The 25,163-nt window shown below is 44.1% G+C and overlaps 3 protein-coding genes across 11 annotated transcripts; all 3 read right to left on the reverse strand.

Annotated features, from left to right (window-relative positions):
• Positions 1-3,237: 3,237 nt before the first annotated feature.
• LOC141048309 (uncharacterized) lies at positions 3,238-10,777 on the reverse strand. Of its 2 annotated transcripts, none has more exons than XM_073543772.1 (4): positions 10,159-10,777; positions 6,950-7,379; positions 5,894-6,877; positions 3,238-5,773 (listed from the first exon to the last, which is right to left on the reverse strand). In XM_073543772.1, the coding sequence occupies exons 3-4, from the start codon at positions 6,256-6,258 to the stop codon at positions 4,780-4,782; spliced, it is 1,359 nt and encodes a 452-aa protein (XP_073399873.1). In that variant the 5' UTR covers positions 6,259-6,877; positions 6,950-7,379; positions 10,159-10,777; the 3' UTR covers positions 3,238-4,779. The 2 variants fall into 2 exon arrangements, with proteins under 2 accessions (XP_073399873.1, XP_073399874.1); XM_073543773.1 differs by having other exon boundaries at positions 5,894-6,056; positions 6,144-7,379.
• A 412-nt stretch (positions 10,778-11,189) lies between these two features.
• Positions 11,190-13,627, reverse strand: LOC141048310 (uncharacterized). The gene is made up of 3 exons (XM_073543775.1): positions 12,608-13,627; positions 12,375-12,531; positions 11,190-12,252 (listed from the first exon to the last, which is right to left on the reverse strand). Exons 1-3 carry the CDS (start codon positions 12,843-12,845, stop codon positions 11,250-11,252), a joined length of 1,398 nt encoding a protein of 465 aa, XP_073399876.1. The 5' UTR covers positions 12,846-13,627; the 3' UTR covers positions 11,190-11,249.
• Positions 13,628-16,076: 2,449 nt separating this feature from the next.
• LOC141048311 (uncharacterized) lies at positions 16,077-24,814 on the reverse strand. 8 transcript variants are annotated; one of them, XR_012220020.1, is made up of 5 exons: positions 24,616-24,790; positions 21,587-22,134; positions 19,874-20,247; positions 16,846-17,399; positions 16,077-16,767 (listed from the first exon to the last, which is right to left on the reverse strand). XR_012220020.1 is itself a non-coding variant. In XM_073543782.1 (4 exons), the coding sequence occupies exons 2-4, from the start codon at positions 22,041-22,043 to the stop codon at positions 17,370-17,372; spliced, it is 861 nt and encodes a 286-aa protein (XP_073399883.1). In that variant the 5' UTR covers positions 22,044-22,134; positions 24,616-24,790; the 3' UTR covers positions 16,077-17,369. The 8 variants fall into 8 exon arrangements, 7 of the variants coding, with proteins under 7 accessions (XP_073399883.1, XP_073399878.1, XP_073399879.1 ...); XM_073543782.1 differs by having other exon boundaries at positions 16,077-17,399; XM_073543777.1 differs by lacking the exons at positions 16,077-16,767; positions 16,846-17,399 and adding an exon at positions 21,478-21,508 and having other exon boundaries at positions 17,514-20,247; positions 24,616-24,814.
• Positions 24,815-25,163: the final 349 nt, after the last annotated feature.

The raw sequence follows: 25,163 nt of genomic DNA on the forward strand, positions 1-25,163 counted from the left end.
ACGGGACCTACGGTCATGTGACTGCAAGGGGCGGGGCTTAGCATCCTGCTTAGTGAGATGGAAAGACACTATACAGATAATGTAATTACTCAGAGTCAGGCAAAACGGGGTTCATACACAGAGATAGCCGTAATGTACCAAGGATGAGACAGAGCGGATAGTCAGGGCCAAGCAGCAGTCAAAACCAAACAAACATAGAAGGTACCAAGCAGAATCCAAAGCAATATCCAGAGAACAGACTGAGTCATACACAGATTATCAAGCAACCAGAACACAGCAAAAACACACTCAGGGGTCACCCCACTATGCCAAGGGCAAGAGTATAACTGACAGGGATGGGAGCGTCCTGAGGCTATAAGAAGCCTCTCCCAGAACCAGGGAGAGGCCACAATCATAGCCCCAGGTGTGCAGGTAAGGCTACTTTCACACATCAGTTTTTGTGCATCAGGCGCGATGCGGCGCCGTGCCGCATTGCCGGATCCGACATAACATGTGAAAAAACTGATGCACCAGTTCCGGTTTTTTACCGGATCCGGTCAACGGATTATGCCGGATCCGGCAAAAAACCGGAACCGGTGCATCAGTTTTTATCAGTTTTTCCATCCGTTTTGTCCGTTTTTTTGCCGGATCCGTTTTTTAAAAAAACGCCCAAAAGCCACCATTGGCTACTGGCATTTACAGAAAATCCTATATATACCTTGGTATACACCCTGTTGAGAGGTTGTTGTTTTGGAGCAAGATGGAAGCCATTATTGGGAACATCGCTCAGGCTTACATTGATTTCACTTTTGAGGCCAATTCTTTGGCAGCAATTGTCATGGCGAAGGAGCGACAAAGGCAGCGTATCATGCGTCTGCGCCGACGTCGTTTCTGGATTCACCCTATAACTGCACAGAGGTTGACACTGGGAGTGTTTGCAACGTTATATCTGTCGTTGTGAGGAAATCCAGAGAAGTTTTTTCATTATACGAGGATGAAAGTGGAAACTTTTGATTTTTTGCTGGACAGGGTTGGAGAACTGATCCGGAGACGTGACACCTACTGCCGCTTCTCCATCTCACCACCGGAGCGTTTGATGGTCACTCTCCGGTAAGCAATTGTTATTCTTTGTCCTTCAAAGCAGACTTCAGTATACTGGAAATGTGTCTCCTCCTGTTGTTGCAGTTATTTTGCATTAATTATTTTTTTAACTTTTCCCACAGATTCCTTGCAACAGGCGAATCGCTTTCGTCGCTACAGTACCAGTATAGGATTGGGATTTCAACATTATCAGGTATCATCAAGTACACATGCCGCGCATTGTGGGACAGTCTACATGAAGAGTTTATCCCACAGCCCACAACAGAGAGGTGGCTCGAAATAGCTGACCAATTTTACAGCATCTGTCAGTTTCCGAATTGCCTGGGTGCAGTTGATGGCAAGCACATCAGGATCACTAAACCAGCAGGATCGGGATCTGAGTTTTTTAATTATAAAAAATATTTCTCAATAGTCCTGATGGCGATTGCAGACGCCAAGTACAAATTCATTGCGGTGGATATTGGGGCCTATGGACGCTCCAATGACTCACAAGTTTTTAAAATTTCAGCAATGGGACATAATTTGTACGGAAACACATTCCAATTCCCACCTCCAAGACCGCTTCCTCAAACTTCTGGGCCACCACTGCCATTTGTCTGCGTAGGTGATGAAGCGTTTCAAATGTCAGAACACCTGCTGAAGCCGTACGCAAGCAGAGACTTGACACCAACAAAAAGAGTGTTCAACTATTGCCTGACACGAGCACGGCGGATGGTGGAGTGTTCGTTTGGAATTCTTACCGCTAAATGGAGAGTACTGTTGACCGCAATTAACTTGAAAACAGAAAATGTGGATGAGGTGGTAAAAGCATGTGTTGTGCTACACAATTTGGTTATTAGTAAGGAACAGATTGCCATCGAAGACAATGATGTTGAAACCACATTGCATGATTATCGCAGTGTTAATGTGCGAAGTACTCTAGCAGTGTCCAGAATGAGGGACACATTTGCCGAGTACTTTATGTCACCTGAAGGTAGAGTTGAATGGCAGGATGACATGGTTTGAGATGTTAAAACCAATTTTTAACCTTGTTGTACCAAACCATTTCTGTGGTTTAAGTTACTGTACCTTGTTAGCTTCAATTTTGGTAAAGTATTAGTACCTTTGTATCAGTATTCTATATTGTTTTACTACCTATTTTTTGTACCAAAATATTCCCATTTTTTAAATTCCTGACAAAGCTCTTTTAAAATTGAACAAAAATTATCATTTAGTAAAAAACTTTCTACTAAGGCCTGTTTCACACTTCCGTTTTTTCAAATCCGTCAAAATCCGTTGGTTTCCGTAAAAAAACGGATCCGCCATTTTTTTGCAGGATCCGTTTTTTTTGTCCCATAGACTTCCATTAGGCCTCTTTCACACTTCAGTTTTTTGCCATCAGTCACAATCCGCCAAAAAATTGAAAATGGCGGATCCGCAAAAATGGGAATAAAACGGATGCAAACTGATGGAACGGATCCGTTTTTGTTGAGGATCCGCCATACCGATTTTACTGCGGATCCTCAACAAAACGGATCCGTTCCATCAGTTTGCATCCGTTTTTGTCATCCGTTGGATCCGTTTTTTGCGGATCCGTTTTTCCACTCCTCCAAAATGGGATGCTCCCAAATATGATTCGCTCTTGGAAAATGCTCTCAAATGTGATTGGATGCTGGAAACTAGGGAGAAATATATCTAGGGTGTTGTGATACAATTTCTTTGAAAGGTTTTAGAGCTAGTGGCAGCGATGGAAGGAGTTAGTGCGAGTCTGGAAGGAGTTATTGCGAGTATTGACAGCTTCTGTGTGGAATTGGATCTTCACTTGAATCGGTTGGCAATTATTGCTATCGAGAGGGAGAAAAGAAGACTGCGAATCCTGCGTATGAGGAGACGGCGCCAGTGGATTCATCCCATTAATGCGCAGAGGTTCACCCGTGGCGTTTTTTCCACACTGTACCTGGAATTGAGGGAGAATCCGGACAAGTTCTTCAACTACGTGCGCATGCGGATGGAATTCTTTGAGATATTGGTGGATCGTGTTGGAGAACAAATCCGGAGAAGGGACACCTACATGCGGTTTTCTATATCACCGGCGGAGCGTTTGATGGTGACCCTTCGGTAAGTTATCTACCTTTTAAAATGTTTCAGATTCTGCAGGCTTTTATTGTTGTTATGGCTTGTAGTTTGTATTAATTTTACTTTTTTTCCCTTTTTTTAAGATTCCTGGCAACTGGAGAATCCTTCACCTCCCTCCATTTCCAGTTCCGGATTGGGATTTCCACTATTGCTGGAATTGTACAACAGACCTGCCGGGCATTATGGGATTCTCTACAGGAGGAATACATCCCAGAGCCAACACAGGAGAGGTGGCTGGAGATTGCAGAGAAGTTTCAAGATATCTGCCAGTTTCCAAACTGCATCGGTGCCGTGGATGGCAAGCATATCAGGATTGTGAAACCCATGGGATCTGGTTCACAGTTTTACAACTATAAAAAATACTTTTCCATTGTGCTAATGGCCATTTCGGATGCAAACTGCAAATTCATTGCCGTGGACATTGGTGCATACGGTCGTTCTAACGACTCACAGGTATTCAAGAGTTCCACCATGGGCCGTCGCTTGTATGGAGACAATTTTAACTTCCCACCTCCAAGACCACTCCCTGGAACAACAGGCCCACCAATGCCTTTTGTGTGCGTTGGCGACGATGCTTTTCAACTTTCAAAACACCTACTGAAGCCATATGGTAGTCGTGGATTAACACACCAGAAAAGAATCTATAACTATCGGTTAACCAGAGCGCGCAGAGTGGTGGAGTGCGCGTTTGGAATTTTAACTGCAAAATGGAGAGTCCTGTTAACGGCCATGAAAATGAAAACAGAGACTGTGGATGAGGTGGTAAAGGCCTGTGTAATCCTGCACAATTTTGTCCTTTCAAAGGAACCAGTTTCCATCGATGACAATGTGTATGAAACCACCTTGTGGGATTATGAGCAGCAAACTTTTCGGAGTACTGGTTCAGTGGCAAGAATTAGGGATACCTTTGCAGATTATTTTGTTACACCAGAGGGACAAGTGGACTGGCAATATCACATGATATAATTTTCTTCTTACCAATTGTGAGTAATTTTTTTTTTTTTTTTTTTATCTGAAATTTTACCAAGTGTTTGCTTTGCACAAGCATTGTGTTTTACCATGTGATTTGGTTAATTTTACACTTTGCAGTGTTAACAATTGTTGGGTACCAAGCGTAAAGTTATCCAAGTGTTGTGTACCAAGCGTAAAGTTACCAAGCGTAAAGTTACCAAGTGTTGTGTACCAAGCGTTTTACACTTTGAAATGTTCACAAGTGTTGGTTATCAAATGTTGTGCTACCAAGTGTTTTTTTGTACCTTGTACACCACCGGTGTACTGTGAAATATTACCCAGGGTTGTGTGTTGTGTTAACAAGTGTTGTGTTTACCTTTTACACCACTGGTGTAATTTGAATAAAGAAGCAAAAAATAAACATCACAATAAAGTTTTTTGAAAAAAAACAGTTTATTTCTGACAATTTGTATTAACTGTATTTTTTTTTTTTAATTTTTTTTCTTAACTTTTTTTGTAACTTTTTTTGGTATTACCTTTTTGGTAACTTTTTTTTGGTATAATATTACCTTTTTTAATTTTTTTTGGTATATTACTTTTTTAATTTTTTTTTGGTATATTACAACAGAAAAATTACAAACTATGATACTGTTGGGTGGAGATAGTATTGGAGGGGGGGTTAACAGGGTTGACCACATCGAGGGGGGTAGGGGACTGGGGAGGGAGTTGGTGAGGACCAGAAGTGGAAGGGGGGTTTAACACATGTGGTTGGGACGGGAGTGGATGGACAGACGAGGTTTGTGGGTACATTGAAGGTGTATGTGGGGGTGGGTATGGCGAGGGCATTGGGGTATAATGCAATGGGGAAGGTAGGTACTGGGAAGAATGGAATGGGGAACTAGAGAAAGGAGAGGGAGTGGTAGGAGGAGGGACGGCTGTGTGATTGATGGTGGTGGAAGGATGGACGGGGGGAGGATGGACTGTGGAAGGATAGACAGGGGGAGGATGGACTGTGGAAGGATAGACAGGGGGAGGATGGACTGTGGAAGGATAGACAGGGGGAGGAAGAGATGCTTCAGCAAGCACTTCCACTAGAGCATTCTGACAGGCTTGCATCACACGCATCTGCTGGTGAGTACTTAAACCTTCCATTTGCCGGACAACAGAATGAAAAAAGGTATGTCTCGGTGTCTGGTTTGATTCTAAACTCATCTGTTCCATGTATCTTCTGAGTTCCATGATACTTTGATTGATCATGGTCAACCCAGAAGATAACCGTTGTCCATAAGTGTGGAAACCGTGTTGAACAGTTGAGTTTAGACTCAAACAGTCAGACAAGGTCATCCTTTCCTGACTCCTCAGACGCTGCCGGCCAGAACCAAAAGTTGGTCGAGATGTTGCGGCAGTGTCTGAGGGGTGGGGAACAGGGAACAAGTCGTCACCAGCAGCTTCATGTGATGAAGTCTGCCCTGCTGCTCCAGTGCTGGTGGAGGGGATAGAGGGATCAGACAAGAGGGTAGGTACAGAGGGGTCGGATACCTCGATGTGGTCACCGGGGGCGGTCTCACTAGGGATCACTCCAGAGGGACGCAACTGTGATGCAGACTCCCGAGTGCTGCAGATGGTGCTAAAAAAAAAAAAAAGAAGAAAAAAATGTATATTAAAAATATTGATATTTAATTTAAGTCTGCTGAAAAAAAAATTGGTTAAACATTTCTACTACAGGAATTGTTTGGGGAATATTTACCTTCTGCACGCCATTGTAGATCGCAGGAACGCCAGGGCTTGGTAGTTTTTGTACTGGGGTCCCCGGCGTCCTCCCGACGATCCACTCGGGGTCTGAATCTCTTTGTTGTAGTCCCTCTTGAAGCGATCCCGGAGCGACCGCCACCGTGTGATAACCCTGTCACCTGTGAAGCAAAAAAAAAAAAAAAAAGGTTTAGTATTCAACACTTCACATGCTGGAAATATAAAGTTACTGAAGTTGTAATACTTACGCACAAAATCCCTGGCCCTCGCATTGAGTTCCTCCCAGTTGTCAATAACTGAAGAACAGACTTCATCCCAGAGCCGTCGTGTGGTTGGTTGGTCGGCATGAAGACGGTTTGCCATGTTCCACAGCGGCTCCCGGATTTCCACCTCATGGATGAGGTCATCACTATCAATAATGACACCCTCCTCCTGATGTCTGCGGGGAGCACGCTGTGAAACCTGTGAAGATAAAAAACAAAACAAAAAGCAAAAAATTACATTATATTCAAACACATGATGTTCATTTAAACAATTATCAAAATAGGGTTACTTACCGTTTGCCGACCACCAGAGGCATCACCTTGACGACCCTGGGATGTCCTGGGAGTCACTCTAGTGCGGGCACCGGATTCTGAAGACTGTGGGAAAAAAAAAAAAAATGTTTGGATGGATGCAATTATGGTGTGCACTGTGATGAATGTTTGTGTTGGGTGTAGCATTATGTATCTGTGTATGTGCTAAACTTACAATCTGCGCACCCCCTCCGTGTGTCTCTCCACCCTGCACGTCTCCTCCTGGAAGCTCCTCTGAATCAGCTTCCTGTTAAAACATAATAGGATAGTGTTTTTAACCACAAAAAAATTATTTTAAATAAAAAATAAACAAAATTTTTTTTACCTCAGCTCGCTGATGATGTGAGGGGGAGCTTTCAGGAGAAGACATTACGGCTTGGGGCAGCTGTGTTGCTTCCTGAACTGATCTGCAAGTATAAACACACTTGTTAAGCTACTATACAAAGTATCATAATAAGCTTTCAGGCTTTTATACTTACAGGGAAAATGTTTGGCTGGCAGTATCTGCTTCGGCCTGGCTGGCAGTCTCTGTTGCGGTCTGGCTGGGCCTCTCTGCTGCAGCCTGGCTGGCAGTCTCTGTTGCGGTCTGGCTGGGCCTCTCTGCTGCAGCCTGGCTGGCAGTCTCTGCTGCTACCCTGCTGGTAGTGCTTGAAGTGATCTGCAAGTATAAAGAGACTTGTTAAGCTACTATACAAAGGATCATAATAAGCTTTCAGGTCTTTATACTTACAGGGAAACTAATGGTTGCCTGTACGCCGCGGTGTGGCTGTTCCTCTCTGCTGCGGTCAGGGTTGTTTCTGCTGCGGTCTGACCGGTCATGTCTGCTGCGTTGATCCCTGCTGCGGTCTGAATCTCTGCTACGGTTGGGCTGGCCGTGTCTGCCGGTATGGTGGCGCTTCATTGTGTGAACTGAAAGAAAATGATATGAAAGTTTTAAAAAAAAACAAAAAAAAAAACAAAAAAAAAAACACATTTTGTATGTGTAATTCCCTGAAACTAATTATACGCAATTTTAAGTGTTTGCATGTCTACATTCCCTTATCTCAGAGTGTAACCAGTGATTGAAGGTGTCTAATATTTTGTGTAAACCTACTTTCTTTGTGTTTTGTAACTGAGTGTAACCAGTAATTGAAGGTGTGTAATTGCTGTGTATACCAGTTTGCATTCCCTGAAACTCTCACCGAGAGTGTAACCAGTGATTAAAGGTCTCACCGTGTAACCAGTGATTGAAGGCGTGTAGTGTGTAATTGCTGTGTATACCAGTGTTTGCATTCCCTGAAACTCTCAACAGAGTATGTAACCAGTGATTGAAGGTGTTTAATTTCTGTGTATACCCACTGTGTTTGCATGGTTTTGAATTCCCTGAAACTCAGTTGTGTATACCCATTTTTTCATGGTATGTTGCAATCTCACTTTTAACCACACTTGTATACCAGAACACTTCAATTACCTTTATGGTAACTTAATTTTACCTTTTTTAAAATGATACAAAGTAGATTTTTTCAAAACAATTTATTTATTTTTTTTTTTTATTATTTTTTTTTTTTTCCAAAAAATAGGAGCTACTCTGCTCTTTATTTTAAATACCACAATACATGAAAAATAAAAAAACGCAAACACGCATAACACACAGCCAGGCTACACACTCCAGGTGTCTTGCAGGTGGAAGATTTGCAGCGGAGTTTGAAATTCTATCAGTCAGGCTGGTGTTTGATGTCTGGTTCGGTTTCTTCAGTGTGGCTGTTGCCAGATGTCTGGGCACAAACCACATACAATACCATTTAGGCCGGTTTCACATTTGCACTTTATAGCGCAGCGATGGCCTGCACACGTCCGCCACAAATCCCCACCTACTACTGCACATGAATGCTTACGATCTGCGCACCCTATCTTTATCATAGGGTGCACAGATGGTGCGCTGGCAGGATTTTACAGTGTGCTGCGCACTTTTGAAGGTGTGCCGTGCGCGCCAAAATGCAACATGCTGCGTTTGGCGCGCAAGGGCACACCTTCAAAAGTGCGCAGCACATGGTAAAATCCTGCCAGCGCACCATCTACGCACCCTATGATAAAGATAGGGTGCGCAGATCGCAAGCATTCATGTGCGCTAGTAGGCGGGGATTTGTGGCGGACGTGTGCAGGCCATCGCTGCGCTATAAAGTGCAAATGTGAAACCGGCCTAAATGGTATTGTATGTGGTGTTATTGGGCACAGACATCTACATTAAAACACCAGCCTGACTGATACAGTCAGGCTGGTGTTTGATGTAGATGTCTGTGCCCAATAACACCACATACAATACCATTTAGGCCGGTTTCACATTTGCACTTTATAGCGCAGCTATTTCCTGCACATGTCCGCCACTAATCCCCACCTACTAGCGCACATGAACGCTTGCAATCTGCGCACCCCATACTAAAGATAGGGTGTGCAGATCGCAAGCGTCCATGTGTGCTAGTAGGCGGTGATGACTAGATGGGACGGGGATTAGTGGTGGACGTGTGCAGGTTATCCCTGCGCTATAAAGTGCAAATATGAAACCAGCCTTTACACCACACAATCACAGCAAGAAATACAATATTAAAGTTGTATGAAAATAACATGCAGTACACATGCAACAGAAAAAAAAAAAAAATGCAACACACACACACACACACACGCTCCAGGGGTCTTGCAGGTGGTAGACTTGCAGCTGTGCAGACAGGTTTTATAGCTCTAGTTGAATCTTCTGTCAGGCAGGCTGGAGTCTGATATCTTGCTTGGAGTATTCAATGTTGCTGGTGCCGGATTGTCTGGGCCCAATTACACCACATACAATACACCACTCAATCGCAGCAATCACAGCATAAAAAATACAATATAATTACAGTTGTATGAAAATAAAAAGCAGTACACATGCAACAGAAAAAAAAAAAAAAAAATGGAAAGAAAAAAAAAAAAAAAAATGCACACACAGGCCACACACATACACACACACGCTCCAGGGGTCTTGCAGGTGGTAGACAGGTTTTATAGCTCTAGTTGAATCTTCTGTCAGGCAGGCTGGAGTCGGATATCTTGCTTGGAGTATTCAGTGTTGCTGGTGCCGGATTGTCTGGGCCCAATTACACCACATACAATACACCACTCAATCGCAGCAATCACAGCATAAAAAATACAATATAATTACAGTTGTATGAAAATAAAAAGCAGTACACATGCAACAGAAAAAAAAAAAAAAAAATGGAAAGAAAAAAAAAAAAAAAAAATGCACACACAGGCCACACACATACACACACACGCTCCAGGGGTCTTGCAGGTGGTAGACTTGCAGATGGGCAGACAGGTTTTATAGCTCTAGTTGAATCTTCTGTCAGGCAGGCTGGAGTCGGATATCTTGCTTGGAGTATTCAGTGTTGCTGGTGCCGGATTGTCTGGGCCCAATTACACCACATACCATACACCACTCAATCGCAGCAATCACAGCATAAAAAATACAATATAATTACAGTTGTATGAAAATAAAATGCAGTACACAAGCAACAGAAAAAAAAAAATATAAAAAAAAAAAAAAAAACAGACATGCAACACTCACAGACCACACACACACACACACACACACACACACACACACACACACACACACACACACACACACACACGCTACACACTTGCAGGCCATACACAGAAATGTCATAGGTATACTCACACTTGGTAAAGCTGGTACTGGCAGGCCTCTTGATAGCTGTGGCTGCAGGCTTGGTGGGTGTCTGGCAGGCTGGGTGGTCTGGCAGGCTTGGTGGCTGTCTTGCAGGCTTGGTGGCTGTCTTGCAGGCTTGGTGGCTGTCTGGCTGGCTTGGTGGCTGTCTGGCTGGCTTGGTGGCTGTCTGGCTGCTACTGCATGTCTGGGCCCAATTAGCCCATCTTATATAGTTTTGGGACTGTCTGGAAAAGTATCTTTTTTTCTGGGCATGCGCAGTGCGATTTTGCGGATCCTGCCGGCGGATTCCGCAAAATCGCGGATCTCGGCGGATCCGCCGCCCATAGGGCCCCATTCTACCGCATGGCTGATGACGGCGGATCCGCCGTCATCCGCCATTTTGACGCCGAAAAAAAACGTTACATTCTCCGTCCCCCTCAGACAGAATCCGCAAAGAATTTTGCGGATCCGCCGAATATCGGACGCAACGGACGACCATCCGTCAAAATCCGCCACTAATGTATCCCAATGGGGAAATTGGCGGATCCGCAACAAGAAAAAGCGGATCCGCCAATTTCAAATTTTGGCGGATTGTGACTGATGGCAAAAAACTGAAGTGTGAAAGAGGCCTTAGTGGTTACCGCGGATCCGTCAAAAAAACGGATCCGTTTTTTTAAAAACGGATCCGTTTGCATCAGTTTCCGTCAAAAAAACGGAAACGGATCCGTTTGGCGGACACAAAAACGGAAGTGTGAAACAGGCCTAAATCATGTAGTGTGGTGTGTAGAAAATAATATAGGGGCTATAAAGCGGTATCCAAGGACCTTCCACAGTACTGCCCACCAGCAGGCCTCCCCCCACCGTCACACACGTACGTTACTCATACATGTTCTTGTACACACACTCCCATACATTCACATACTCACACACACCTACTCTCGCACAATCACTCACACACACACACACTCATTGAGTTTTATACATCGACATGTTATATAACAGTAAAACAAACAAAAACATTTGATAGACTGAACATTTTTTTTTATTTTTATCAGCTTTAGCTGGAATTTTTTCTTTTATATTTTTGTAATAAAACTTTTTTATTGGTAACAACAAAACACATTAAAGATTGGTGTAATGTGTAGCGGAAATAGTATTGGAGGGGCTCTCAGTTTGGACCACTTCAACAGGGGTGTTGTGGGAGGATGTAGTTTGTGAGGGGTCAGATAGCAAAGGACAAGGTATAGGAATGGAGAAAGAAGGTGAAGGGGTGGATAAAGCTGAGGAAGGGGTGGAGAAAACAATAGACGGGGGGGGGAAACTAAACTGTGGGTGAAGGACGCTTGAATTTGGGATGTGGAAGGAGACTGGATGTATTGGGAAGGGAGTGTAGGTTGGGAAGGGAGTGGAGGCACGGATGCAGTTGGGAACTGGTACGGGGAAGCAGACTGGAAAGGGGCAGGAGGTTGGTACTGGGTAAAATGGTATGGTACAGGAGGGGTAGGAAGGACCGGGCCTGGAGCAACTACTGGGCCTGTTGGAGGGGCTGCTGATGTCACCTGTGCTAAGGCCACCTGGCAGGCTTGCATTACATGTAGCTGCTGTTCAGGAGTTAGGTTGTCCAGCCGCTCAATCACAGCTTTGAAAAAAGAATGATGCGGCGCTTTATTTGCATCTAGATGCATCCTTTCAACACGCGTGCCTAAATCAAGCACCTCTCTAGTAACAAGATTGAACCCAGCAGACATTTGCTGGGTCATGACTTTCATAGTGTTTTGAAAGGATGCATGTAGATTCATAAACTCTGCAGCCAACTGCTTTTCCTGACCCCGCTGACGCAGCCGCCCAGAACTCAAAGGTGTTCTATAGAGGGCAGCTGTGTCAGAGGGGTGAGGTAAAGGAAAGCCTACCTCGTCAACAGCAGCTTCATGTAATGAAGCCTGCACAGATGCTCCAGCAGAGGTGGATGGGGCTGAGGGATCACACACAAGGGAAGGCAGGGAGGGTGCAGAGGGGTTGGGTATGTTGTGGTCCATGGTGATGGCCTCCTGGGGGATCGCTCCAGAAGGGTTCAATGCAGGCTCCCGCGTGCTGCTGAAGGTGCTGTTGAAAAAAGTAGAAAAAAATAGACATTAATATCATGATATTCATTAGCCCTGGCTGCCAAAAAAAAGATTACACATTTGACCATTTTTTATTTAGTCACTTCTGGTAGGAATGTTTACCTTCTTGTCACCATAGTTGATCTCAGGAATGACAGGGCCTCAGAATACTTATAGCGGCTCCTGCGTCCTCTTGATCCGCTGGGAGCCTGCATCTCTTTGTTGAACTCCTTCTTGAAGCGATCCCGCATTGACCGCCACCGCAACTGAACTCTTTCCCCTGAAAATTGAAAACACAAAATGATTAGGATCAAGCACAATACATCCGGAAACATTACTGAAATGTGAATACTTACGCTGTTCTTTCTGTGCCCGAGAATGGAGTTCCTCCCAGTTAGATACCACAGCATGGCACACTTCCTCCCAGAGTCGTCTAGTAACACTAGCATCTGCATGGAAGCGGTCCGCCATATTCCAGAGCGGCTCACGATCTCTCACCATATCAATCAAGAGGTCCACATCAATAGCCACATCCTCACTGTCGGAATCGTGAGCACGCTGTGAAGCCTGTTTAAAGACAAAAAAGGTAAACATAACAATCACAGCATTATGTACAAACCTTATAAAAGTCCTAAAAAAAAAAATCCTTACTCTATGGCGACCGCCCCGGCGTGGTTGCCGACGACTCTGGGAGGCACTTTGAGGAACTCTCGGACGAGCCACAGATTCAGAAGCCTATAATGAAAAAAAAAAGAAGAAAAGGAAAATTAAATGCTGTTATGTTGATCTTGTTTTTAGGTCCAGTGATGTGTAAGAACATGTTTTAGTGCAATTAATGCAAAGATACTTACATGCGGTGAGCCCACTCCAGGCATTTCTCCGCTACGCCCGTCTCCTTCTGAGAGACCCTCTGGTTCAGCTTCCTATTAAACAAGAATGCATATATAGGGTTATGTGTACCAAGAATGTTATGGCAATAATAAAAAAAAAAAAATATCTCATTTCGCTGGCGATGTGAGGGAGGGCTCCCAGAAGAAGACATGTCTGGCTGAAATTCTGTAATGAAAACAATTGTTACCTACAACACTAACCATATTCAAAGCTTTCAGGCCTGTATACTTACAATATGGGTTGCAAATTATGATTTTGCAGTAGTGTCCTGGGCAAGTTCCTGCATGAAAAAAGCACGATGTAGTTTAGATTTGTGCTGTGTGCAACATTTATTTTTACAATCAAACAAAACAACAAAAATAGTAAAAAATAAGATTTTTTGAATTCCACTCTCACCACGCTATAAAATGCAGCTTGGACAACAAACCATCGCAAAATTACTATGTATATACTCGTGTATAAGCCGCACCGGCCCAAAATTGGGAACACATAAGCCCAGTGTGTAACCCATACACTATGGCCCCATATGCTGTTCCATAGAATATGCCCCCATATGCCAAAAAAAAAAAAAAACCTATTGTGGGTCCATCGCCCCTGTCTGCCACTTCTTGTGTCAGTGACTGTTCATCCAGCAGAGGGGGACACACACTTCTCACATCAACGCACCCACTGAGGATGCAGCAGAGACCGCAGTGAGCAGCAATGGACCCAGGAAAGGTGGATATCACTATGCTTGCAACGCACAGATTCAGGAATGGTAACGTTACCACTGAAGACAGGAAGGGAGACAGTGGAGAAGCAAGCAAGGCTACAGATATGACAGCAGGATGATCTGTGACACCCCTGCTCCCCCTCTGACCCACAGGGAGATGACCCGTGTATAAGCCAAGAGGGGGACTTTTAGCACCAAAAATGGGCCTAACATTTTGGCATATACACGAGTATATACAGTACCTCCCCTACAGTATTTACACATAAATTCACACACCCACCCACGCAAACTACTTCACACTGTCCTTCATAATTAGAATCCCCCCCACACTGATGACCACACCTGAAACTTTTTAAAAACAATAGTACAATGTATGAACAACATACATGTGTGTGTATATATACATATACATGCTGGGCAGGCAGCAGCAGGTACAGCATGGGACTCCAGCGTGGTGGCTAGCAGTGACAGCAGTGATGGGGGTTCTGCGGCAGAGGGTTCCAGTGGCGGTTGTGCGGGTCATGGTGGTGACAAGTTTATCTGGGAAGGCGGCAAGACAGTCGCTGGCTGTGACGGGGATGGGTGCGCAGGTATCGGCAGTCACACAGACAAAACGAAAACCTATGCTTGCAAGAAAATTTTTTATACTCACACTCAAACTCCTGCTCGCTGGAGGTCCAATAGTGGATGGCTGTCAAAAATCCAGTTGGTTGCTGGATGTCTGTCTGGCTGGTGTATATGTGGCAGAATCCAGTGGCTGTGTGTCTCCAGTAGCTCTTTCTCCTCTGTATTAAGGGTGATTAATGCCCTCTCTCTACCTTTCCTATAGGGTGGGTGGAGATTGGCAGGTGTTTCCCCAAATTTGATACTTTTTGGAGCATGCTCAGTGCAAAAACCGGATCCGGCGCCGGAATCAGGCAAAAACCGGATGCCGCCGGATCCGGCGAACATAGACTACCATTAGAAAAAAAACCGTATGTCGCCGGATCCGGCGTCTTCCGGTTTTTTACCGCAGACAAAAAACGTTACATGTACGTTTTTTCCAGACGCCGGACCGGCTGTTTTTGCCGGATCCAGCAAAAACCGGATACGCCGCATAGGCATCCGGCGCAATGCGGCAATAATGAAACTCTATGGGGAAAAAACCGGATCCGGTGGCAACAGGCGCCGGATCCGGTTTTCACACTTTTCGCCGCATCGCGCCTGATGCACAAAAACTGATGTGTGAAAGTAGCCTAAGCCTGCACCAGGATCACAACCTTTAACCCCAGAAATGCTAGTCATCAGCACTGGTTCCAGACATTAACCCCACGTGTGCGAGTCAAACCCGCACTGAGATCATGACAGTACCCCCCTCTCAACGGGGGGCCTCTGGACCCCCAGGCTTGCCCGGGTACTTAGCATGGAAAGCCCGCACCAGGCGATCAGCATGCGTCAACCGGGTCGGTACCCAGGACCTGTCTTCCGGTCCATACCCCTTCCAATGAACCAGGTACTGTACCGACCGCCGTACCAACCTGGAATCTACGATATGACCAACCTCGTACTCCACCTGCCCCTCGACCAAAACAGGAGAAGCAGCAGACTCGGAGTCTCCCCGGACTGCTTCAAAAGGTTTCAGTAGAGATTTGTGGAAGACGTTAGGGATCTTGAAAGAGGGTGGAAGGTACAGCCTATACACCACAGGATTGATTTTTTCCCACAATCTTGTATGGGCCAATGAATTCGGGCCCCAACTTGGCAGAAGGAACCTTCAACTTAATGTTTCGAGTGGAGAGCCAAACCTTGTCTCCAACCTGAAACGTGGGCCCTGGTGTTCGTTTCCTATCTGTGAAAAACTTATACCTGCCCTGAGACCTAGATATACTCCGCTGAACTTCTTCCCACGTATTCTGTAATCGTTGAACAGAGCCCTCAGCCCCGGGACACCCCAAGTCCAGACGAGAAAACTCAACAAAATGAGGACTGAACCCATAATTGATCAAAAAAGGAGTCATACCCGTGGATTGACTCACCCGACTTTTGAAGGCAAATTCAGCCAACGGCAGTGCATCGCACCAGTCATTCTGTCTAGCAGAGGTTAGACACCTGAGGATCTGTTCCAGGGACTGGTTAGTGCGCTCCGTCTGACCATTGCTCTCAGGATGGTATGCAGACGAAAAGGACAGAAGTATAGGAGTAACCCCGGCACACTAATAACATGAAAGTAAAGTCTTCTCAACGACAGTCTTTAATTGTTGTGATTTTATTGATTGTGAAAAAAAAAGGGTGGTGTTACAATCCAAAAAAGGGTGGTGTTACAATCCAACGTTTCAGCTCTACATCTCGAGCTTTCATCAGGGATATGACTACAATATATACAATAAAAGAACAAAAATCAATAAATAAACTTTATAAAGTATTATAAAACCAAAAATCTAGTGATAGGTGATACATAAGGTGGGGACAGTGTCAAACATCCTTTGTGAAGGTGTGTATGGATCTAAAATGATGTGAGGCCAGTGAGTATGTATTGTGGTGTGATACGGTGAACATGTGAGAGGTTGAACAGAGGAATAGAGTGAAGGTGTAAGGAGTTGAAAAGCATGAATGTGTAGGTAGTGTTGAGAAAGGGCATTAGGGGACAGTGAAGTGGAGTGGGAATAAAGGTGAGGTCATCTAAGGAGGCAGTGTGTAAGGGGTGCTCTTGGAAATGTTAAGGCATAAGGTATAAATACCTAGATCCTTGGTTTTGAGGTGTGTGTATAAGTGGTATAGGTTTGCCTTTGTAATCCAGCTGCTGGAACGGTACCTATAGTAACCACTGAGAAAGGGTATAGGTTAAGGAATAGCAAGGTATATAGAAAGAAAAGATATAAAAGAAAGTTTTAGGGGTCACATACCGATGTGTAGGGTCAGCACGTGACTCCCGTCCTAAGGACAAAAAAGCAGGTCAATAAGCTGAGATGGAGAAAGGAAACCCAGTCTATGAAGACTGTAGGGCACCATTACCTTGTGTCCTAAATCTAGTCAGGTGTGGAGGAGGCCAGAAGTGCATGTGGCTTAGTGCAGTGATGTTAAATACTGTCAAGCACTTCCTGATTGGGTGGGGAAGGGGCGGGAATGGGGGGAAGGGCCATCGCCATCTTAGTGAGGTCAAAAATGTCTGAATGAATGTACTGAGCATGTGCAGGGCGGGGATAGAGAATGAGCATGTTTTGACTTGACAGGAAGTGATGGTGGCAGTCGCCATCTTGGTGAGGTCAAAAAATGTCAGAATGAATGTACTGAGCATGTGCAGGGCAGGGATAGAGAATGAACATGTTTTGAATTGACAGGAAGTGATGTTGGCAGTCGCCATCTTGGTGAGGTCAAAAATGTCAGAATGAATGTACTGAGCAGGTGCGAGCCATCCAGGAAGTGAAGTAAAAAAGGGAGGGTTGTGAGGAAATGTCACATGCATACAGGCGGCCATTTTAACGGTGGGACTGTGCTGAATTCATGCACGGTGATAATTTCAGTGCTGGTTGTGCCTATCAGGTTTCAGAGAAACTTCCTTTTCCTGCCTAAAAACAAAGAAAGGTAATTAGAGCAAGGTTTACATACAAAGAGTAAAATGGCGTTCATATTAACACACTTATGTCAGAAATATCTCCTATAAACCAAAAAACGTTGTGTAGGAAAAGAACTTATTTGGTAGTGATTTTAAACTCCTGATGAAAAACAAAACTAATTCACTATGAAGTGGAATTTAGAAGGGATTAATAATACATTTCAGATTCTCTATTGAGACCGTGTGGATGGAGGGTATTTAGGTGATATATCCAATACGCTTCACGCTCTTTGAGCGTTTGGATTCTATTACCCCCTCGTCTGGGTACAGGGATTTGTTCGATAACCTGAAATTTCAGTTGGCTTACAGAGTGTCTATTTTCCAAAAAATGGGCAGGAATTGGTAAAAGTGTGTTCTCACACCGGATGGTTGATTTATGTTTGGAAATGCGGTCTTTCACATGCTGGGTGGTTTCCCCAACGTATCCTAGGCCGCATGGGCATTTGATTAAATAGACGACAAAATTTGAGTTGCAGGTAAAATAGCCATTGATCTTGTACCGTTTGCCGGACCTCGGATGGGTGAATGAATCGCCTTTACTAACATTCGTGCATTGTGCGCAACCCAAACAAGGGAAGGTTCCATTGCGCACCGTGCTAAATGTCTTCTGCCTGAATGTCTTGAAGTGAGAGCCCACGTCGGCTCTAACCAAAGTGTTTTTTAGGTTCTGAGCCTGCTTATGGCAGATGAGAGGAGGATTTTGGAAATTTTCAATCCCCGGGTAAGCCTTTTCTAGTAGGGGCCAGTGTTCAAGGACTGCTTTTTTGATCAGAGGAGAGAACGGGTGATAGGTGTTGATGAACTTAACCCTATTCTCTACATCACAGTCACGTTGGGTAATTCTGGTTTGTTGTTCAGCGTTAATTTTGGGGTATCCTCTTGTTTGAAACTTTTCAGTCATCTCGTCATGTCTCATTTGCCTGATATCTGGTGTTGAGACTATGCGGTCAATTCTGTCATGTTGGGATTTAGGTAGAGCTATCTTCACGTGTCTTGGGTGACAACTGGACCAGTGTAGTAGACTATTACGGTCTGTAGGTTTGACGTAAAGGTCACTTGTAAGGGTGCCAGAGTCAGTTTTAGAGATCATGGTGTCAAGGAAACTGACAGACTGTGTGTTGGAATGTGAGGTAAAGGTTAGGTTCGGTATACTCTGGTTGAGGTCATGTACAAAATCTGTGAGGCTATTGGTGTCACCTGTCCATACACAAAAGATGTCGTCTATGTATCTGAGCCAGGTAAGAGCATGTTTTCTATATAGATGATGTGTGTAGACAAAGTCAGCCTCAAATTTACACATGAAGATGTTAGCGTACGGGGGGGCTACATTCGCCCCCATCGCGGTACCCCGTGCCTGAAGGTAGAATTGGTCCTCAAAGAGGAAATAGTTGTTGTTGAGGACCAATTTGAGTGTATCGGTACAGAACAATTTCTGGGGTTCGCTAAGAGAGGATTGTAAATCTAGGAACCATCTGACAGCCTCGATGCCAAGATCGTGATCTATACTAGTATATAGGCTGTTGACGTCTAGGCTGGCTAATAAACAAAAGGAAGGAATGTCATGGAGGGTTCTAACGTGGTTCAGAAAATCACCGGTGTCTTTGAGATAAGATGGAATTTTTGGTACTAGTGGAGTGAGGATCTTTTCCAAGGTTATTGACAGGGGTGAGAGGATAGAGTCGGTAGATGCCACTATGGGTCTACCGGGGGGCTTTTCCAAATTTTTATGTATTTTGGGGAGTATATAAATGACTGGAGTTATGGGACTTTGTTTGTGCAAATACTCTGCCAGTTTAGAATCAATTGTACCCAAATTTAAGTGGAAGTTGATCAAATTGTCTATCTTTCTCTCTATGGAGTAGATAGGATTCGTAGGGATGGGTCTGTATGTCGTGACGTCAGAGCGTTGTCTCTGGATTTCAGACAGATAGTATTTCTTATCCAGTACTACAATGGAGCCACCTTTATCAGCAGGCTTTATGACAATGTCCTTGTTGTGTTTAAGACTTTTCAGTGCTAATGATTCTTCTCTATTAAGGTTATGCTTAAGGTGGTATTTACCATGTTTGATTTCATCTATATACTTATCCACAGAAGCATTAACAAGTGAAATATACGTCTCGACAGGATGATAGAGGCGAGGTGGTTGAAACGTGCTCGGGATCTTGAGTCCGAGATCTTTGAGAATAAACGTCTCTTGGGTGCTGGTTCCCGAGGAGAAAGGTACCTGGTTGGTGTTTATGTCTCCGCCATCTTTGTCAAAATGTACCTTAAGTCTCAAAGAGCGGTAAAAACGATTTAACTCTTGGTGTACGAGGAACGGATCAAAGGAGGGAGTGGGACAGAATGAGAGGCCCCTCTGGAGAACTCGGATCTCGGCAGGTGAGAGACAATAGGTAGAGATGTTGAAGACAAGATTGTTCTTACCTGAGATCGAGTATTGGGACGTGTATCCCTCTGGGGGTCCTCGTCTGTTTTTTCTTCATCCTCCTCGTCTGAAACTGTGTTTGGAGGTGCCGGGGGTTTCTTGCACGGGTCGAAAAAAGACTTGGGTGGTTTCCCACCACGTTCTCCTCTGCCGCCTCGTCCAACTTGACCACCATCCAAACCTGAAGAACCTGATGAGCCATATCGGTTTCTGTAGGGGGGACCATCTGGAAGTGTGGTATACCGCCATCTATAGACCTGGTTTTTGAGATAGTCGTCCTGGTCTCTCAGAAACTTGTTCTTTTTTCGTGTTTTCAGTTCATTGGTGTAGTCTTGTAGAGTTTTGTTGGCTCTTGCCTTAAGGCTAGCGAGATCTGTTGGAGAAAGGGTGTTAGTCAACTGATTTTCGATAGCAGCAACCTGATCTTTCACCTTCTGTATATTCTCCTGGAGAAATTTGATGGTCAACACCATTAAATCTATAGAGCACTTATTTAGAATATTTTCAAAAAGTTGACAATATTCCTCATTGTCACTGAAGAGGGTTGGTCGTAACGAGACCCTGAGTCCCCTCGGAATCCGCTGTGCCTTCGTGTATTGAGCTAAAGTATACGCATGCAATTCAAAAGATGAAAGTTTCTTCAATTCCTTTTCATAATCCCTCGATTTCACCTCACGGGTAGGGATATTCAGGAAATTGTCAGTTTCTCTGACCGTAGAAAGAATACTAGATCTTTCTTCTTCGTTGAAGGAGAAGACACCGAAGGAGGCCATGAAAAATTGAGAAAATATGGTTTAGAGGGGGAGACAACTGTCTAAAATAGATCAAATATAAAGTAGATATGACAGGCTCAAACCCCAACTTAGGTGCTCTGGGAAAAAACAAGACTAAAGTATAGGAGTAACCCCGGCACACTAATAACATGAAAGTAAAGTCTTCTCAACGACAGTCTTTAATTGTTGTGATTTTATTGATTGTGAAAAAAAAGGGTGGTGTTACAATCCAAAAAAGGGTGGTGTTACAATCCAACGTTTCAGCTCTACATCTTGAGCTTTCATCAGGGATATGACTACAATATATACAATAAAAGAACAAAAATCAATAAATAAACTTTATAAAGCATTATAAAACCAAAAATCTAGTGATAGGTGATACATAAGGTGGGGACAGTGTCAAACATCCTTTGTGAAGGTGTGTATGGATCTAAAATGATGTGAGGCCAGTGAGTATGTATTGTGGTGTGATACGGTGAACATGTGAAAGGTTGAACAGAGGAATAGAGTGAAGGTGTAAGGAGTTGAAAAGCATGAATGTGTAGGTAGTGTTGAGAAAGGGCATTAGGGGACAGTGAAGTGGAGTGGGAATAAAGGTGAGGTCATCTAAGGAGGCAGTGTGTAAGGGGTGCTCTTGGAAATGTTAAGGCATAAGGTATAAATACCTAGATCCTTGGTTTTGAGGTGTGTGTATAAGTGGTATAGGTTTGCCTTTGTAATCCAGCTGCTGGAACGGTACCTATAGTAACCACTGAGAAAGGGTATAGGTTAAGGAATAGCAAGGTATATAGAAAGAAAAGATATAAAAGAAAGTTTTAGGGGTCACATACCGATGTGTAGGGTCAGCACGTGACTCCCGTCCTAAGGACAAAAAAGCAGGTCAATAAGCTGAGATGGAGAAAGGAAACCCAGTCTATGAAGACTGTAGGGCACCATTACCTTGTGTCCTAAATCTAGTCAGGTGTGGAGGAGGCCGGAAGTGCATGTGGCTTAGTGCAGTGATGTTAAATACTGTCAAGCACTTCCTGATTGGGTGGGGAAGGGGCGGGAATGGGGGGAAGGGCCATCTTAGTGAGGTCAAAAATGTCTGAATGAATGTACTGAGCATGTGCAGGGCGGGGATAGAGAATGAGCATGTTTTGACTTGACAGGAAGTGATGGTGGCAGTCGCCATCTTGGTGAGGTCAAAAAATGTCAGAATGAATGTACTGAGCATGTGCAGGGCAGGGATAGAGAATGAACATGTTTTGAATTGACAGGAAGTGATGTTGGCAGTCGCCATCTTGGTGAGGTCAAAAATGTCAGAATGAATGTACTGAGCAGGTGCGAGCCATCCAGGAAGTGAAGTAAAAAAGGGAGGGTTGTGAGGAAATGTCACATGCATACAGGCGGCCATTTTAACGGTGGGACTGTGCTGAATTCATGCACGGTGATAATTTCAGTGCTGGTTGTGCCTATCAGGTTTCAGAGAAACTTCCTTTTCCTGCCTAAAAACAAAGAAAGGTAATTAGAGCAAGGTTTACATACAAAGAGTAAAATGGCGTTCATATTAACACACTTAAGTCAGAAATATCTCCTATAAACCAAAAAACGTTGTGTAGGAAAAGAACTTATTTGGTAGTGATTTTAAACTCCTGATGAAAAACAAAACTAATTCACTATGAAGTGGAATTTAGAAGGGATTAATAATACATTTCAGATTCTCTATTGAGACCGTGTGGATGGAGGGTATTTAGGTGATATATCCAATACGCTTCACGCTCTTTGAGCGTTTGGATTCTATTACCCCCTCGTCTGGGTACAGGGATTTGTTCGATAACCTGAAATTTCAGTTGGCTTACAGAGTGTCTATTTTCCAAAAAATGGGCAGGAATTGGTAAAAGTGTGTTCTCACACCGGATGGTTGATTTATGTTTGGAAATGCGGTCTTTCACATGCTGGGTGGTTTCCCCAACGTATCCTAGGCCGCATGGGCATTTGATTAAATAGACGACAACATTTGAGTTGCAGGTAAAATAGCCATTGATCTTGTACCGTTTGCCGGACCTCAGATGGGTGAATGAATCGCCTTTACTAACATTCGTGCATTGTGCGCAACCCAAACAAGGGAAGGTTCCGTTGCGCACCGTGCTAAATGTCTTCTGCCTGAATGTCTTGAAGTGGGAGCCCACGTCGGCTCTAACCAAAGTGTTTTTTAGGTTCTGAGCCCGCTTATGGCAGATGAGAGGAGGATTTTGGAAATTTTCAATCCCCGGGTAAGCCTTTTCTAGTAGGGGCCAGTGTTCAAGGACTGCTTTTTTGATCAGAGGAGAGAACGGGTGATAGGTGTTGATGAACTTAACCCTATTCTCTACATCACAGTCACGTTGGGTAATTCTGGTTTGTTGTTCAGCGTTAATTTTGGGGTATCCTCTTGTTTGAAACTTTTCAGTCATCTCGTCATGTCTCATTTGCCTGATATCTGGTGTTGAGACTATGCGGTCAATTCTGTCATGTTGGGATTTAGGTAGAGCTATCTTCACGTGTCTTGGGTGACAACTGGACCAGTGTAGTAGACTATTACGGTCTGTAGGTTTGACGTAAAGGTCACTTGTAAGGGTGCCAGAGTCAGTTTTAGAGATCATGGTGTCAAGGAAACTGACAGACTGTGTGTTGGAATGTGAGGTAAAGGTTAGGTTCGGTATACTCTGGTTGAGGTCATGTACAAAATCTGTGAGGCTATTGGTGTCACCTGTCCATACACAAAAGATGTCGTCTATGTATCTGAGCCAGGTAAGAGCATGTTTTCTATATAGATGATGTGTGTAGACAAAGTCAGCCTCAAATTTACACATGAAGATGTTAGCGTACGGGGGGGGGCTACATTCGCCCCCATCGCGGTACCCCGTGCCTGAAGGTAGAATTGGTCCTCAAAGAGGAAATAGTTGTTGTTGAGGACCAATTTGAGTGTATCGGTACAGAACAATTTCTGGGGTTCACTAAGAGAGGATTGTAAATCTAGGAACCATCTGACAGCCTCGATGCCAAGATCGTGATCTATACTAGTATATAGGCTGTTGACGTCTAGGCTGGCTAATAAACAAAAGGAAGGAATGTCATGGAGGGTTCTAACGTGGTTCAGAAAATCACCGGTGTCTTTGAGATAAGATGGAATTTTTGGTACTAGTGGAGTGAGGATCTTTTCCAAGGTTATTGACAGGGGTGAGAGGATAGAGTCGGTAGATGCCACTATGGGTCTACCGGGGGGCTTTTCCAAATTTTTATGTATTTTGGGGAGTATATAAATGACTGGAGTTATGGGACTTTGTTTGTGCAAATACTCTGCCAGTTTAGAATCAATTGTACCCAAATTTAAGTGGAAGTTGATCAAATTGTCTATCTTTCTCTCTATGGAGTAGATAGGATTCGTGGGGATGGGTCTGTATGTCGTGACGTCAGAGAGTTGTCTCTGGATTTCAGACATTTGTCTCTGGATTTCTTATCCAGTACTACAATGGAGCCACCTTTATCAGCAGGCTTTATGACAATGTCCTTGTTGTGTTTAAGACTTTTCAGTGCTAATGATTCTTCTCTATTAAGGTTATGCTTAAGGTGGTATTTACCATGTTTGATTTCATCTATATACTTATCCACAGAAGCATTAACAAGTGAAATATACGTCTCGACAGGATGATAGAGGCGAGGTGGTTGAAACGTGCTCGGGATCTTGAGTCCGAGATCTTTGAGAATAAACGTCTCTTGGGTGCTGGTTCCCGAGGAGAAAGGTACCTGGTTGGTGTTTATGTCTCCGCCATCTTTGTCAAAATGTACCTTAAGTCTCAAAGAGTGGTAAAAACGATTTAACTCTTGGTGTACGAGGAACGGATCAAAGGAGGGAGTGGGACAGAATGAGAGGCCCCTCTGGAGAACTCGGATCTCGGCAGGTGAGAGACAATAGGTAGAGATGTTGAAGACAAGATTGTTCTTACCTGAGATCGAGTATTGGGACGTGTATCCCTCTGGGGGTCCTCATCTGTTTTTTCTTCTTCCTCCTCGTCTGAAACTGTGTTTGGAGGTGCCGGGGGTTTCTTGCACGGGTCGAAAAAAGACTTGGGCGGTTTTCCACCGCGTCCTCCTCTGCCGCCTCGTCCAACTTGACCACCATCCAAACCTGAAGAACCTGATGAGCCATATTGGTTTCTGTAGGGGGGACCATCTGGAAGTGTGGTATACCGCCATCTATAGACCTGGTTTTTGAGATAGTCGTCCTGGTCTCTCAGAAACTTGTTCTTTTTTCGTGTTTTCAGTTCATTGGTGTAGTCCTGTAGAGTTTTGTTGGCTCTTGCCTTAAGGCTAGCGAGATCTGTTGGAGAAAGGGTGTTAGTCAACTGATTTTCGATAGCAGCAACCTGATCTTTCACCTTCTGTATATTCTCCTGGAGAAATTTGATGGTCAACACCATTAAATCTATAGAGCACTTATTTAGAATATTTTCAAAAAGTTGACAATATTCCTCATTGTCACTGAAGAGGGTTG

The sequence above is a fragment of the Dendrobates tinctorius genome, unplaced genomic scaffold (genome assembly GCF_039654945.1).
Source record: "Dendrobates tinctorius isolate UK_male_01 unplaced genomic scaffold, ASM3965494v1 ptg000134l, whole genome shotgun sequence".
NCBI classification, from domain to species: Eukaryota; Metazoa; Chordata; class Amphibia; order Anura; family Dendrobatidae; genus Dendrobates; species Dendrobates tinctorius.

Excerpts from the sequence above, each read along its gene's own strand:
- LOC141048311 (XM_073543778.1), bottom strand. The coding sequence starts at position 18,785 with ATGGGGGCGAATGTAGCCCCCCCGTACGCTAACATCTTCATGTGTAAA.
- LOC141048310 (XM_073543775.1), bottom strand. The coding sequence starts at position 12,845 with ATGTTTACCTTTTTTGTCTTTAAACAGGCTTCACAGCGTGCTCACGAT. Across the intron at positions 12,532-12,607 it reads TCGGGCACAGAAAGAACAGC|GGGAAAGAGTTCAGTTGCGG; the intron begins GTAAGTATTCAC and ends TTCAATTTTCAG. Across the intron at positions 12,253-12,374 it reads TCAACTATGGTGACAAGAAG|CACCTTCAGCAGCACGCGGG; the intron begins GTAAACATTCCT and ends TTTTTTCAACAG.
- LOC141048309 (XM_073543772.1), bottom strand. The coding sequence starts at position 6,258 with ATGGCAAACCGTCTTCATGCCGACCAACCAACCACACGACGGCTCTGG. Across the intron at positions 5,774-5,893 it reads TCTACAATGGCGTGCAGAAG|CACCATCTGCAGCACTCGGG; the intron begins GTAAATATTCCC and ends TTTTTTTTTTAG.